This window comes from Falco rusticolus, chromosome 4 (assembly GCF_015220075.1).
Source record: "Falco rusticolus isolate bFalRus1 chromosome 4, bFalRus1.pri, whole genome shotgun sequence".
In the NCBI taxonomy this organism is placed as follows: domain Eukaryota; kingdom Metazoa; phylum Chordata; class Aves; order Falconiformes; family Falconidae; genus Falco; species Falco rusticolus.
Window position 1 is genome coordinate 38129017 of NC_051190.1, and position 16495 is coordinate 38145511.

The window sequence follows — 16495 nt, forward strand, 5'->3', positions numbered from 1 at the left end:
TTAGGCCCATCAGCTGCGTGGAAGGGCTAACCCCTTGGACCTAGGGACATACCTCCACACAGACTTGACTCAAACTGCCCTTAGTGAACGCAGCATTGCCCTTTCAGCAGAGCTCTCGACAAGCTCAGACTGCTCATCTATAAAACTCTACCAGAGGTGATGTCTGGCAAGTTAATAGCAGTCTTCAGTTGGTTGCAAGACACTGGTATAAAACAGCTGGCTGTCCTGGTCTTGGCTGAGAGAGACATAATTTTAGTAGCTGGTGCAGTGCCGTGTTTTGGATTTGGCAAGAACAATGCTGTAGCACACTGGTGTTTTCAGTTGTTACTAAGTCATGTTTATACTAAGTCAAAGACTTTTCAGCTTCTTAGGCCTTGCCAGCAAGAAGGCTGGAGAGGCACAACAAATTGGGAGGGGACACAGCCAGGACAGCTGACCCAAACAAGCCAAAGCAATATTCCATACCACAGGACATCACGCTGATATAAACTGGGGGATGTTCGGAGTGATAGCGTTTGTGTTCCCAAGTAATTCTTATGCGTGATGGAGCCCTGCTTTCCTGGAGATGGCTGAGCACCTGCCTGCTGATGGGAAGTAGTGAACAAATTCCTTGTTCGGCTTTGCTTGTGTGTGCAACTTTTGTTTTACCTATGGAACTGTCTTCATCTCAACCCACAAGTTTTCACACTTCATTCTTCTGATTCTCTGCCCGATCCCACCAAGGGGGGAGCGAGCTAGCAGCTGGGTGGTGCTTAGTTGCCGGCTGGAGTTAAACCAAGACACTGGCTTATGACATCTGTCTGCCCAGAAACATTACTCCAAAGCAGATTACATACCACACAAAGAGGGAGACAATGCCATAAACAGGACCATGAAACAGCTCAATACAATGGAACGTTAATTTTTAAAGGCTTTGATAGGGGGATATAAATGAAAATTCTTACTTCAAGATTTTTTAAGATGGAGACTAATATTAATATTGATACATTAATACTGAATACTGCGCTGCTAGATTACAGTTGTCCATCATTTAAGCTCCCCTCTAAGCCCCTCTGTTCTTCCTAGTTGGTTCTTAACCACCAGGCCTTTCAGAGAACAAAATTGGTGACCTCAGTGAGGCCCAATTAGAAATTAACAGAATCAACAATTATGCAAAGCATCTTCTCTACACCAGCTATTACTGCATGCAGAAAGCAGAGCTAAAGCAGGAAATGTCTGAAAAAAAGCCCCAAATCTAATGACATAGATTGCAAGCACTTCTGAGCCACCACAGAACTGTTAAGCGATCGAAGCGTACCGACAAGAGCCACGTTGCTCTGTACAGTGGTAGTGTGCCTAATTGGGAATGCTTAGTAGCTTCTTAGAAAGCATATGCTGTACAAATCTAATTCCCTTCCGACATGCTTATAACTGCAGCTCGTCTATCAGCATGCAAGAATTACAAGAGGTGAGTGTATAAGCATTTGTTCTGACAACAAGTCATGAAACCAAAACCATGCAGGGATGTTCAAATTTGCCTCACTTCTATCAGTTGGAGGACAGAAGTAAAAAAAAACACTAAACCCCAAAGAAACTGACAAAAATGGGAGGAAACATAGCAGAACCACCTGATACAGGAATAGATGCCATCCTAGTTGAGTAAGCCAAAATGTTTATTGGTCTGCTAAGAACAGGAGCTTTTGCCTTGAAAAACCACCCTTGTATCTGTGCTCATAACCATTAAAACTTGGGATGGAGAAATAAAATGTGACAAAAATTAAGACACAGATGACAGTGAAGCAGCCAGTAAATAAAAAGTTGATGGCTTAGAGGTCTAGAATATAGCTCAGCTCCAGTTAATAATAAATGGGGTAAAAAAGCCCCACAAACTAAAACAAAAAAAACCCAGCAACAACCCACAGTAACATGAAACTAGCAGGTTGCCTTAATCCAGATCTTGGTGATGAACTGTACCCCATCATTAGAGGTGTGACCCTACAGCAGGCAACAAGGCACAGGATCAAATAACGTCAAAGCCAATGAGACTGAAAAACACACTCAGCATGTTCAATCACACCAGGGCTGGCAATTAACAGGGGAGCAAGCTGGCCTTGCTCATACAGATAGACCCTTAGGCTCTTAGACTAGTAATCCCATGTCTGCTGTAAGAATACTCATCTTACCATCTGAAGAAAATCCATGGACAATTGTCATTTTGCTGCTGTTATGAGATACAAGTACAGATACACAGCGAAAGACCGGCATTTCCCTCTTAGCATCAAGCAGGTGCAAATCTGTACCTATTGTGTGGTGCAACCTTCTACATACACATCTTTGGCACTGAAAATGGACTCTGGACTCTACATGTTAAGAACACTAAAATATCCATTTGTCATAATGCTTCTGGTTAACACTTATACTGTTTTGTATGTCTTTTTTATATAATTCAAAAAAATAACTAAGATATCCCTACATTTTTATAGCAAATATATGCAACAAAAATGCCAGGAAACCCAGTCACATTTTGCAGGTAGGCCCTGAGAAGTGGTTCTCTTTGTGCCCACGGGAGAGAACTGGAACAAGAACCATTAAGCACCACAGCAGAATTTTGTTATCTGATTCAACCACTAAAAACCCTATACATTAACACTACAGCGAGAAACTGAAGTGTGAAGAGTAAATTCTACCACATTTCTTTCCAGCTGCAGTTAAAGCTGCTCAAGGGAAAGAATGTGGAGGTATGACTAGTTGCTGTTGTTTTTCTTGTCTCTGCTGTGGCTGGCATTTCTGAAAAACTTCCTATCAGCTTAGATCTCCATTGGAGACAGCAGCAGCTTTCAAACGCCTCAGGAAAGCAAAATTGACAAAAGTCATTGTTACCACAAAGACATAAGGTAGAGCCTCTAATGAGAGGAAACCTCAGTTATACAGTCTTGCTTTGAGGAACACTGTTCAAATGCCTTGTATGTTTCACTGAACATGCTAGCTGAACTCAACAGCAGCATCAGTAACTGTAAATGAGGCATAAGAAGAGCATATACAATTTATACATGGACTGGAAACTCTGTATGGCTTGTTCCACCAACTTCTGATGCAACCCTTTCCAGCTCCAATCAAACGTTCAGAGCAGCCTCTGCCCATGGCGTCAAAAGTTCATACAGTTCCATAACACTGGGTACATACTTGAGGCATACTCAGTGCTCAGTAATTTCGATGCTCTGGCCAATCCCTCAGCTGAAATCAGCAGAGAGCAACAAGGCAAGTGGACAGAAGGCAGGTCAGGCTGTTCTGCCGCTTTCTTTGCTCCATAGAGCAAATATCTTGAATTCAGTCACCTTAGACAGAAATCAACATCAAGCCCTCGTCCAGTCTAGCAGGCTGCTTAGTCTCATTAGCCCTGCTCCTTCTGCCGACAAGTGCTCAAACACTAATGGAAAGGTTGCTTATTGGTTTGAGTTTGGGGGTTTTTGGGTAGTGTTTTAATCATTACTAATGTTGCCAGCATCAATCATTTACTTGCAGAAGCACTGCAGCCACAGCTGTCATACTCCAGGCTTTATGATACATCATGGGAAATTTAATCTTTCCTGCTCACAGGCAAGCAGCTGCAAGTGAAGAATGTTTGCTGCAGCTGAGTAGAGGAAGCTTAAGAGTGTTTTTAAAATGTGTTTACAACTCCTCTTCCATTTAAACTTCACATGGTGTGTCCAGCAGGTGTGACTCAGATACCTGGGGGACCCCCTAAGGGCCAACCTGCTGTTGGGTCCTGTGGGGTCGGTTCAACAAAAAGGAAGCGTCAAGAATAAGCACATTTATTGTCACATTCCTGTTAACATTACTGGGGTGAAGAGGCAAAAACAAGAGTAGAAAATCCACTATGAACTTGCTAAAGCCACAAGTGTTGCTTTGAGCCACTTGAGGGAAACTCCCCAGCATCAACAGAGCGCAGAACCAGCATCTCAAAGGTAACAGGACAGTTATTCAGGCAGGGGTCCCACAGAAAATTTGGGGTACACAAGGGTCACTGCTCCCCAGAAATACCTGGGTACACTTTCCAGCAAGAGTCAGCTGTACTGCATAGGTAGGATAGGTATTTATAGAAGGCAAGGGTAGCAATAATACCTAAAAACTGTCTCCAAAAATGAAAACAGACCAAGATGCTCAGGGTACCAATGTGTATCATATTAGCTCTGTGAAAAGACAGAGGCAACAAACTAGAGCCCAGAGCTGTCGTTTCATAGCTCTGCTGTTTTCAGGACACAAGTTCTTATCATGCCCTACATTACACTGTGCCACCTACATACGCTAGATTTTCTGCTTGTGTGCTAGACCTTTTAGGTTGGCATTTTACTGCACAACAAAGACTCTGTAGTCTACCAGAGTTGAGGGAATGGAGTCTCAGGTCCTGCCTCCGGGCCCCAACTCCTGGGAGACAAATTGCAAGACAATACTCCCTCTCGTGGGCCACACTCTTCACATGATTAAAATACAAGAGGCAACAACCACAAAGAGATGCCAAAGATGTGTCTCCTCTGAATCCAGTTAAATTTCTGCACTATGGGTTTACAGCCATCAAAAATATAATAACAGCTAATGAGCAGTAGAGATAAAACACTACACCATAGACAGCTGGTTTCTCATCTGCACATAAATTTAAATTCAGCACAACCGAGGACAGCTTGAGTTGGCAATTAACTGTAAGCAGCCTTTCGGTTCCCACAGTACTGGGCTGTTCCCCCATTCTAATTTAGAGCAGCACTTCTGCTGCTTTATCCTGGCTTGCTGAAATCTGAGCTTGAATTCACATATCCAAGCCTGGTCCTTAGTAAAAACTAGTGGTAACTGCCTAGGGCTGTTGTGCATGACTAGCAAGTGTAAATGCTGCTACTCACATTTATCTTCTTGATCTTGGTGCTGTCCTGGGCTGAAGACTCATCTGCTGGCATTAGACAGGCATATAGGGCCAAACCATCCTCTCGCCAGGCCTGCTGCAGCCCTACCACCTGAAACGGAGCTTTGGGTCCATCTTTCATTTTCACAGGAGACACCTGTAAATTCATTTGAACATAATTTCATTCTTAGATGGCTGTATTTAGAGACTGAGGATAAGCCCTTATTTTGCTCTGTTGCTTTTGAGTAGAGCTCCATAATGTACAATAATCCAGGGAGCACTCCCGCTTGATTAGTGGATTAGCTGTAGTTTAGCCAGTAGAAAAATCAATAAAGACCAAATTAAATAGGAATAACAAGTAGGTTTTGATAAGCCATAGGATTTATTTTCTCAATGAGGACTTGCAAGCTCTGACTTCTACCAGCTTCACAATGTGAAAGCAAGAACATGCATCTGTTCCTAGTCTAGCAAGAAATAAGAACAGAGTCCCTGTCAATGCTGTACTGTATGTTCTTGTCACAGTGGCACCATGTGCTGCCTTTATTAATGATAACGAGATCAATCCAACCTCAGTTCAAAAACCAATGCTAAGTGATGATGCCATTCTGAGGACCTAGTGCAGGCTTCCTTCATAAGCCTTTGTTTTCCCTATTAGCGATTGCTAATAGCCAAGCCCCCCTCAATCACTATCCAGTGAATACACCTTTTAGTGTATTTAGCCTGAGGTGATTTCTTTATGATGGATTTTTTTTGTGTGCATACATGTGGGAGGCAAACATTCTGTTTTCCAATATATATAACTGATTCAAACCAAGAAGGGTAAAAAGCAACTTCTGCCAAGCCCAAGATGAACACTGGGTAAAAAGCAACTTCTGCCAAGCCCAAGATGAACACTGGGTAACAAGCAACTTCTGCCAAGCCCAAGATGAACACTGGGTAACAAGCAACTTCTGCCAAGCCCAAGATGAACACTGGACACCTTTTAGGACAGACCACTCATTGGGTCATAAGGCTGCTCAAAGTCAGGCTGAAACATCATGCACTTTAGCATACAGGATACATGAGAAACTTTATTACAGGCTAGAAAGACAGGAAGGAAAGATACCCAAAACAGACTAGGAAGACAATGTAGTGCTGCAGAGCATCCTGAAACCTGAGCAGCAGGTGAATGAGGGCAGAAGGCTATGGGAAAGTCAGACACAGGCAACCAGCAAAGCCATGAGAAAGGAATAGCAGCCACCTGAGGCAGAGGTGCCTGAATCAGATCACACGCTACGTGAATAGACAGACAAGTTTGAAATACAGGACTATCATTCCTTCCCAGGGTTCTGGTGAGTATAGAAACCACTAAGTCCCGTTCTCATGGTTTATACCATCACCGTGATCTCTAGATGGATTAACAGCTCTGCTATTTACTGCATGTATAAACCAAAACTGTTTACAGTGAGATAAATGCCTTTAGAAATATGTTCTCAACACAGGGCATGAGTGGGTTTTCAAACTGTTGCGTAGGTCAGCTACACCACTCAAAATAGCACTACCAAGTCCTTGACTGCTTTGAACACTGGTTTCACATGGGAAATTCTTTAGCAGCTCTGCCACTGGGGAATGCTCACATCTGGAAGATCATGCTTCAACTGGTAGAAATCAGCATGTCTCCAATGAAATCAATAAATATATGCTGATTTACACAAGCCAGGAACTCAATGAATCAGTAGAATTACATAGATCATGACCAGATGAGAATGTGATCTAAAAATGCCTAATCCTTTACACTTCTTTTAATTAAAAAAAGAAAAAAAAGCAGCAGACTTTTTCATTACTATCTAACAGCTGTTTGAGAACCTCTGTGAAAAACTGGTGGATTTTACCCCAGTTTCTCTTGGGCACATAGTCCCTCACAACATTTGACCCTACAGTCTCAGTAGAGTGACACTGAGCCCTGGAAGCTGAGGTACCCTTTCAAGCTTGGAGCAAGATGTGGCAAGTCTGAGCTCAGGTTTTTTTAAAAGGGATAACACAAGGGAAGAAAGTTCACACTGCAGCTGGTCATGAACTAACTAGTTTCTGAATGGAAGATTCAGACTCTGGGACTGTTCAAGTGGCAATTCTCATTAGCACTGAACTAATATTAAAGAATGTCAGCAATGTTTTAATGGAAGTGTGAACATCATTAACAATTAATACTGTTTAAGTGGAGTTTAAGTAATTTAAAAGCCTTGTGCAGGCTGTCCACTCAGGGTGAAATCTACCTTGAGTGCATAGATCGGTATTGGTATGCCAATGTCTTTAATCAGGGAAAAGAATGAGGCCAACATGCAGGGTTGGGAGGAAAAATACACATAGCCTGTTTTCCCTAGAGGAAAAGGCTAATATGGGATGAATGAGAAGAGTAAGGAAAAGGTGGTTTCTTTAGAGGAGAAAAATATGTGAGCCAGAGGACAATTAAGATGAAACAGACACCACTTGTTTACCACCCTCTTGACTATCAGAAAGAATCTGTTCTTAATTAGAACAAGTGGTAAGAAATAGGCACCTGTGTCCATTCACTTTTTTGCCAAGACCAAAGTATAACACTTAGACAGCCCTCTGTTTCCAGTAGTCACTTTTGACTACGGAGAGTCTGGCTCTATATTTTTTACTTTCTGTGCCCTGTACTTAAACTACAGGCACAATCCAGCTTCCATCGATTTCAGCAAGATTTTTATTTAATGACTTTAAGGTGAATTAGAACACAATTTCCCCTTTGTTCAGCCACTGTTTCGAAGCTGATTTCAAGAATGATTGTATATTCACTGGAGGGCAAAACACAGCCTTAATCATGCAGAACCTTCTTTTGTGCACCATTACTGCACATACTCACCAAAGAGAGAAGCCATGTCACAAAGGCCTGGTAGATGTTGGCTGCTCTCGGCACTGCGTTCAATACCTGCCCACCACAGTGATCTGTAACTACTTGGCCACAACTTGACAGCCAAACGGTCATGAGCAGCACCTCATTTTTCATACTGTGTGGTCTAGGCAATGTGTCAATACCTGGCAAGTAAGAGGCTTCCTGTCAAAAAAAAAAGTATGAAAATGGAAGTCATTTGGATTACTGGAACTGTATTCATCATCATGAATGAATTACATTTACTGCTATCACAGGAGGGGCAATTAATACCTAGCGAACATTTATCAAAGAGGAAGCATGAGCCATAAAAGCTAGGTCATTATATCAGTGACAACTTCTTGAGCATTTCAGTTTTTCTTGAAAAGCTGTCAACTTGGGTCTTCATTTAGTCAAACACTGCTTGGTGAATGGAAGATTACGTGGTCACAGCTGGACACGATGCAATCAAATTTATTCTGTATTTTTTTAAGATTCAGTGTTTTGGCCAACTCTTAAATTTTTAATCAGTGAAATGCCTTCAAAACAAGTCTGATAGAAGTGTCAAAACTTTCATTATTTTCTGCTTCATCTTATGTATCTCATAGATGATGTTACATTTAAGGCAACTCATCTCTCTTCTCTTCTTCAGTATTGATACTTGGTTATTTAGGATGCAAACTCCCTCTCCTTTAAGAGACCTGTTCTTTAAAAAAACAACCCCAAGCTTGAACCATGGGGTTCTAGTTCATGGGACCTCTCATTCTTCCAAAGATGTGGTAGCTGTAGCTGTAATTATTAGCTGGCTTGCTATTCCTATCTATATTCAATTTGCTGCTCCCAGCATTTCTTTTGTAAATTAAGAAGCTAGTCCACAAAATCGCAAAGATTCTCCAGTATACATAAGAGTATTGCTCAGTCAACAGTTATGATCCTTAATAAGGACCCTCAGGGCCCTCCCTAAGGCCTCCTGAGTGCGGATATTCTACAGGCATGGATGCACATTCATTTTGCAAATAGCTGGAGCTGTTCATGGGGTTCACTTTTCCAAGCTACTTGTTACAGCATCACCCGAGGGCTATGCTCCCCACTGCAGTCAGCAAAGCACAACATGACTGCACTTCTTGTACACATCAATGCCAACAGACTAAACTGCTAATTAAGGTGAGCAGAATTAATCTGAAATAGCCTACCATAGTATGAAACTAGCAAGCACACCCTCCTGTGAGCTGAGCTGTGGAACACCACAGAAACATGATGGGAGCAGGAAAGTGCTGAGCAGCAGCTAAGCAGTTGTGTTTTCAGTTGCTCCACATAGCCCATAATGAGGATATCTGCCCATGTCTTTACACTGAATTAGCCTTAATTTGATTTACCTGAATTTACTTTGGAAGCAAAGTAAGCTAAATCCAATTAAAGACAGTTTAATTCTGAATTAAAATGTCCACCAAGGTGTTTAATGACTAATCCGCTTGACTAGTTAATGTAGCTTGACTTTTGTGCCTGTCCTCAAAATAGACAATTCCTTAAAATGGTTTTCAAAAAAAGATACTAATAAAAAGCTACAAGCTGATCTATTGTGTCATCCAGTGTTTTGGTGACAAAACATGCGTCACAGGCACAGCATTGGCTACAAGTACCAGCTAAAAACTGCAATTAATAATAAAGGAAAAACAGTAATGCAAATGTTTCTGATGCTGCAGACTGCACTACTAACGTTATTGTAGTCCTGGGGAGCTAACAGAATTCAACAGGGCTTTGGCCCTACCACTGCAGTTCTCTGATGAAGAGGCCTTAAAAGAAACTCGCAGACTTTCAGGAAAAAATGACCACCTTCTACATCCTGTATTAGAGAAATGATTCTTTCTTCCTCTCTCCACAAGGGTGTGGAGAACAATGATAGGAGGCAATTCAGGAGCTAAAGATTAAAACAGTATCTACTAATGCTTAGCATGACATTTCCAACTATTCCAAATTTGCTTGGCCCAGCAGCAGAGGAGGGCTCAATAGGCTTTCTGACCAAGATCAGCTAAGAATTTTACTTATTAGGGCTCTCTCTGAGAATGAGTGAGGTTTTGATCAATGTCGGTCCTACCCTCTCCTTCCTCTGCCAGCCTCCTTACGCCAACAAGTATCTAGGTGTAGAAGAACTTAACTAACTTCAGATTAAGGCTAATGAACAAAAAAGTAGTTAGTCCTATTTAATTCTGGGCAAGAACTGTTGAAGTAAGATATGTTCAGTGCTTTCTGAGTATGCCTTCCCACAGCATTGCCCAATTTACCCTAGTTTACCTAAGAAGAGAGCTTAATTTGCCTATATGTTACACTAGCTTTTATTAGTGACAGTATTAGATTATAAAAAGACTAAAATTGCTCAGATGCTGGGCTATTTTTGGTTGCTCTGGCTAGATTTGTGCTGTCAATCACAGACAGGCTTGCAGCTGATTGTAGTCAAATGCCAACAATTACCATAGAGTAAATAAGATAAAATTTTCTATTTCCAAAGTGCTTGCTATTTTATTTTGCAATTACAGTTTACGATATGGCAACTTACGGCCCTTCAGCTCAATTTTCCAATCAACCCTCCACCCCAGTTCTGGCCATCTTTCTCCACTCTAACATAACAACAGGGCAAGCAGAAACAGAAACCACACAGAGCAGCCAAGGAATAATCTCTTCCCAAATCCACACCAAAGAAAGAAATGAGGAAAAAGGAATTGCAAGACAACTTGAGGACACCCGTATATTCTAGCCTTCAGCTACAGCAGCATTGAAGTTACACACAGAGGCATAGCCCCAAAGGAAACAACTATTCATTAAAAAAAACCCCCCACAAACGTGTAATGTGAAGGCATCCATACAATCATTAAAAAGTGGTATTTTACCTCCATATTATTATTTTTCTAAAAAACAGCTGTTTCTGATCACAGCAAGCTGAAGCTTAGTAGACATAAGTTTGTCAGCCAAGATTAACATTTTTTTCTAATAAAATAACTCAAATTGGTTAAATGATGCTTTTCTTAACATTTTTTAAAAGACTAGTGTGCATTGCTTTTACTAGACCTGCATGCTAGGTTAGACAAACAGCTCTGTTGCCCAAAGACTGGGACACATCATCAAAACTGTTAGAACTGGAATGACCAAGCAGCAGCTCAGAAGCCAAGAGGGCCAGGTGACAACTTTGCTGCTGGTTTCCAGCTGGGTACAAGGCTGACAGCAAGCAAGAGCAGTTGCTGTCAGCTGTTTGGGAACCACACTATACTGGACATTCACAAAGTTCATTTTACCATATAGACCCAAGACAGCAGTGAGCATTTCCCAGCAGAATCAGCTCACCCAGTCTGAGGGTTTCTCCTAGTGAAAGAATACGTCAGGGAGAAACCATTATTTTTTCCTCCCTCTCTCTCTTTTTTGTAAAAAAAATTCCAATATAGTCTCTCCTGCAGATAAATAAAACTTTGATATTTCCCTTCTAACACTTTTGCCAATACTAACTAAACTGATGATAACACTGAAGCAATGTATCATATTCAACCAAAAAAATCCACTCTCTACTACACTCAGCAGATGCTACAGCAGCTAGAGCTAAATCAAAACATCCCCTATGTGTAAAATGAAGATAAGTTATACTCACAGAGTCTCCTCCTCCTTTACTGGAGGGGATGAGTGAGGGGGAAGGGGAGGAATAGGAAGAATCTTACTCTCATTGGCTGGAAGCTTAATCAAAATAATTGTTTTCAGCCATGTCTAAATTTATCCTTCTATGTCATCTGCACCCTAGCTCAGATCACAGATTTAAGAGGCAATCCCTGATGAATGGCAAATTAGGGACTGCAGAAATCTTTTGCCAAACGATGCATCTGCTGTACATTTGTAAATGTGAGCTGATTTCTAGGTACTTTAGCAGCTCTAGCTAATTTCTTTAATGAAAATTCTATACTCTTACACTGAAATAGCTCTAGCATTGCATGTTTGTGCTTCATTGTAGACATAGCTCATGTTACAAAATGCAAGCATGCTGATTATTAGTTATGTATCTATTCTCCAGGCAGTCATGTTGCTAATGTAGGAGAGCAGATACTTAGGACATATCTAACAAATCTGTCCAAGGCGAAGCTGATAACACTCTTTCATGGCTTCTAAAAATTCTTGCATTAGATGAAGACATATTGGAAATGTCAAGTGTTTGTTCATTTTCATTCTGTGGGGAAAGAAAAATTATGACAATGCCATCTGTTAGATTATTTGAAATTCTACATTAAATTGTAGAATAAACCCTGAAACCATCCAAAGAACTGCTTTATCATTGCAAAGTGGGAGCAATGGGTAAGAATCAGGAAAGTATCTGCATTTCCTGCATGCAACTGGCAGAACATTCTGTAATTAGGAAGGTAACATAATAACAAAATGGAGAGTACAACTGATGTTAATGGTCTGAATGGTCTTTCTGTTAATGCATTTTTGTACTAGATTCGCTCTCTATAGCACCAACAGCTTTCTGAGTGTCAAATGTGCTGAGGTTATGGATCTGAAAAATATGATGGTGGCAAGATGTTACTGAAATTTTGTGATCTGAACTGAGCTTCAGATTGCTAAAATGGAGGAGTTATGATCCTCCAAAGCAGATAACTCTGCCAAAGTAAGATTGCAGGAATTCAAAGAGCTGCATAATGGAAACATCATTTGCTATGATCTTCACAGTTCTCTAATGTGAGTTTTAAGTTTGAAAAAAATAAAAGAAAATTTCTTTGCTGAAAGTTCTTGTTCTGGACAGTTATCCTTAGTCTTAGGCATGAAGAATATAACCTCTCCTGATTCAGAAGAAACTACTTTTCCATCTCTGGCAGCACGAGTGTGCTAAACCTAGACAGTACCTCTGCTGAAGCATAAAGAGGGCAAGTGTCAAAGAGAAATGTCAGCTCATCACCAGAAATTACTCAATATAGGAGTATAGTTCAGATGTGATGCACAGAAAGGATCTGAGCTCTGCTTGGCACAGGAATCACAGACAGCAAAATTCACTTTGTATACTTTTTCTTATTGCTATCAGCTGAGCATGGTCAACCCCAAGTGAAATTTAAAGTAGCTTTATGGTCCCCAAGATACTGGCAGACAGCTAATAATAGCTAGGATCAGTTACAATTTCTGGCTCAGAACCTGTCAGTACTCTGCAAAAATCCTTCTTCATCCTATCCATAATCCCTCTCAACACAAATGAAGACAACAAAGAGATGTGATGTAGTGTGAATTACATTGTTCTATGCCACTTCTACATTAGCCTGCATTAAGGGAATACTGTGCTATCAAAGAGATGCATTACCCCTCTTCTGTAAGAGTCAAGGATCTGACCCATAGAATATGTTAGCAGAGAGACACTGTGCTCACTCAGGATCACACAGAAAATATTTTTGGCCCAAAATTCAACATTCCTTTATTCTGCTATCTGCAGTGAAAAAGACAACTCCACAGCATCAAACATTTTCTCCTGAAGAAGGATCTCGTACCCTAGGGTGCACTCCCTGTCCTAACCTGCTCACTTCTACTTGGCCTGCCAGCATTCCTAATGTCAGCACACAGCACTGCCCTGGCCACACTTGCCTCTCTCGTATATGCAGCATGTCTTATACCCTGACTTCCTGCTCTGTCCTGTCCTGGGCCCAAAACATTATTACTATTAGAAAGTCTTACACAACCAGCTAATGTTCTTTTTTGGATGGTGTCTTTCTAGTCAGTCTGAGTTTGCTAGCCCCGTATACTATGAACAAAAAAAAGAGTATCTATCAGTCAGCACTGATAGGCAAGCACAGTTAAAGCAATGATGACTTTCTTGATGGAATTGCTCTTGAATTATTTCATTAGAAGATGAAATGTTGTAATTAGTATTTAAAGCCAGCTGGGAGCATGTGTCAAATACCAGCCTAGATTTCAGATGACTAAGGAACAATTCCAAAATAATTCCAATATTCATTGGAACACAGAATATTCAGAGGGTTGTGAAGCATGTTAACTAACCAAGTGTTTGAAAACGGGTATTTTCACTCAAATATGTTCAAGAAAACTCTGTACATTGAGGCCATTTAGCAACAAGTCTGAGTGCAGCTAAAAAACATTCAAGTAACCGGCACAAATATCTTTTAACAAGCAGCTGTCGTACATACAATCTCTTTAGAAATGGAAAAAAATTTCTGACAAAGGCTCAACTCCCCAGGTAAACAAAGAACTGCTCTGAAAACTGCACTAAAATTTAAACCAAAGTAACATTGAATCCTATTTGATTTTGTTTTCTTTCTGAGGCATAATCATTAAAAATGAGAAGTGCTTTTTCCATGATTGGTGTTTACACTACAGTAACACTTAAGAGAGGCTTAGAAGGATTCCTAGCCTCATTGTGCTAGTGTTCTGAGCACGTGTAACAAAAAATTCCTCCTCTAATGAGTTTATACTCCTGGTTAATAAGAAACAGCTGAAATAAGTAAAAGAAGTTTAATTACTTATGCGTTTCATGTGAGCACAAGACTGGGAATTAAGAACTTGTGCCTCAGTCCTGGCTCTGGAATGGAGTGTTTCTCTGTGAAACCGTGAGGATAGTATTTCCTTATCTGAGGCTCCGTCTAGCTGGATTAATTATCAAAAGCTTGTAAAACCCTCTGAAGATGAAGAGTGTAAGACTATCAAGAATCTTCCAAAATTCATCTCTGTTCCTTTTCTTTACACTCCTGAAACAGTATCGTGGTCTCCAAAATGCAAACAGTAGCATCTGTATCTTCCATAGCATTGTTCGTCAAATGATTTCAAACTGCCTTGCAAATAAAATGCGCCATGATTTCCAGACCCACAGCAGGGAAGTAAATTGTACACGGTCACTTTGAAATGCTGTGATAGAGCAGGGAATTCGTCCTCAGTCATCTGAAATCTAGGCTGGTATTTGGCATGTGCTCCTAGCTGGCTTTAAATACTATTGAAATGGCTCTAGTCTGAAACTCCAGGAGATTCACCATATACTTAACTTGGACAAAGCCTTATTTTTTTTTTCCTAGTCTCTATTTATCTTTTCATGTATTTCCTCTAATACTGTATGGAAATCCCCCAAGGAAAAAAAAAAGGGGGGTGGTGGTGTAAGCAAACTATGCTCAGCTGTTTTATCATGAAGTTTTACCAAGAACTCAAGTGACTTGCTTTTCAAACTATCAGTTTCCAGTTTAGAAATGGATTGCATCCAGTCGTACAGGCTCTATGATCTTCCATCCAGCTGCAAAATACTATGCAGATAACCCTTCAGACCTGTGGATTCTCCAAGGCAGTAAATATGGGGGGGTTGTGAGAACTGCTACGTGCTTACAATGTCCGGTGAAGCTTCTGTGAACTGCAGGTGCTTGGCACAGAGCTGGACAGAGCTCTATTTTTTTACAATAAAAATAACTGCACAATACTTCCACTCCATAATCTCAAACAAAGCCTTGAATTCCACTCCCTGCCACTAAGAATAATGCTTCCATAATTATTGTGTAATAATGTGTTTACAAGTTGTGACCAAGCTTATTCCTCAGTGTGCCAAGATTTGGAACTGTAGTCCAACCTAAGTCAGTGCTAAACAGGAAGGCATGAGAAAAACTGGGAACACAGTTTACATTATACAGCTTCTTTAACAGTAGCATGGCCGTATCAAACAAGCCTGTACATCCCCTTTGAAAACCAGAGGGACACATTCAGCCTCCTTTCATCTACAAATAGCATCACTGATCACAGCCCTGAAGTAAGGTCAGGAGCTGTGAATTCTATCCTGAGTCCAAGAGAGAGATTCATGGCAGAAAGTATTTCTCTGTATAATTAAACGTGACTGGCACTTGTTCATACACATTGCAGACTTAGAGTTGCTACTCCTGCCAACAAACACAGGACCTGTCAAAGAGCAAGACCTGAAGAGACAAAAGGTACAGAAATTATTTTCTGTCCTCATGCCATCTTCTAAATGAGAAATAGAATTTACCCCATGGACATTTTACATTATTGTTTTCTCTTCAAGTTTAATCTGAACCACCCTGCTAATGTGAAAGGAGGAGTATTTAGGACCTCTACTGGCAGTAAGTTCATGCATGTAATTCTGGAAACTATATTCTTTTTACTTATATTAACCTTCCCTCTAAGCAACAGTAGCAAATGTTCCCATCTGCCAAGAACATGCATAAGTTTATTCAAGAATAAGCCTAAACTAATTTTAATCATTTCCAAGATATGCCAAGGAATATAAAGGATTAAATATTTCACATTTTCCTGGGGCCATTTCTAACTCCAGATAGAGAAACGGCACTGAATGCACTCATTTCTTTGTAAAGACCTGACTGTACAATTAGTTCCATAGCTGGAAAGCGCATTCAGCAAAGATGGGAGCCCCTATGAAACCATCAGACTGGGTCTCCATGCAGAAGCTTAAATGGAAGGTTCCTTATGGCTTTTTGGTGGTCCTGTTGCATTCAGTACAGAAGGTGAATTCCCTGGTCCTGAGTATATATGCAGCAATTTGGCTGAGAAACCTATTGAAGCAGACAGCAGATTATCAAAGCAGGATTCCTGTATGTCTTTTTTTAACTACTCTCATTGTATGAGCAGAACTACTGAGAAGAGTCATCAGTCTGTAAAGTTCCTTTAATTTAAAGGAACTAATTAAAGACTTGCTTTAATCTGTGCCCTAAGAGTGCCAAAGTGCACACTTCCGTAACATCTCTTACTCAGAAAACAGACAGCAAGTAAGCAGACTG

At 40.7% G+C, this 16495-nt stretch overlaps 1 protein-coding gene across 6 annotated transcripts in view; it reads right to left on the bottom strand.

The window, feature by feature from the left end:
• The window catches only part of C4H16orf71 (chromosome 4 C16orf71 homolog), a 95740-nt gene that overhangs the window by 57161 nt on the left and 22084 nt on the right, over nucleotides 1-16495 (bottom strand). For all 6 annotated transcript variants that reach the window (XR_005104053.1, XR_005104054.1, XM_037386622.1 and 3 more), the window contains 2 exons: nucleotides 7734-7925; nucleotides 4872-5027 (listed from right to left, as the gene is read on the bottom strand). Coding sequence is in view for 4 of the 6 variants with exons in the window: in XM_037386622.1 (XP_037242519.1) it covers nucleotides 4872-5027; nucleotides 7734-7925 (348 nt within the window). In the remaining 2 variants the exon portion in view is untranslated. The remainder of the gene's footprint in view (nucleotides 1-4871; nucleotides 5028-7733; nucleotides 7926-16495) is intronic.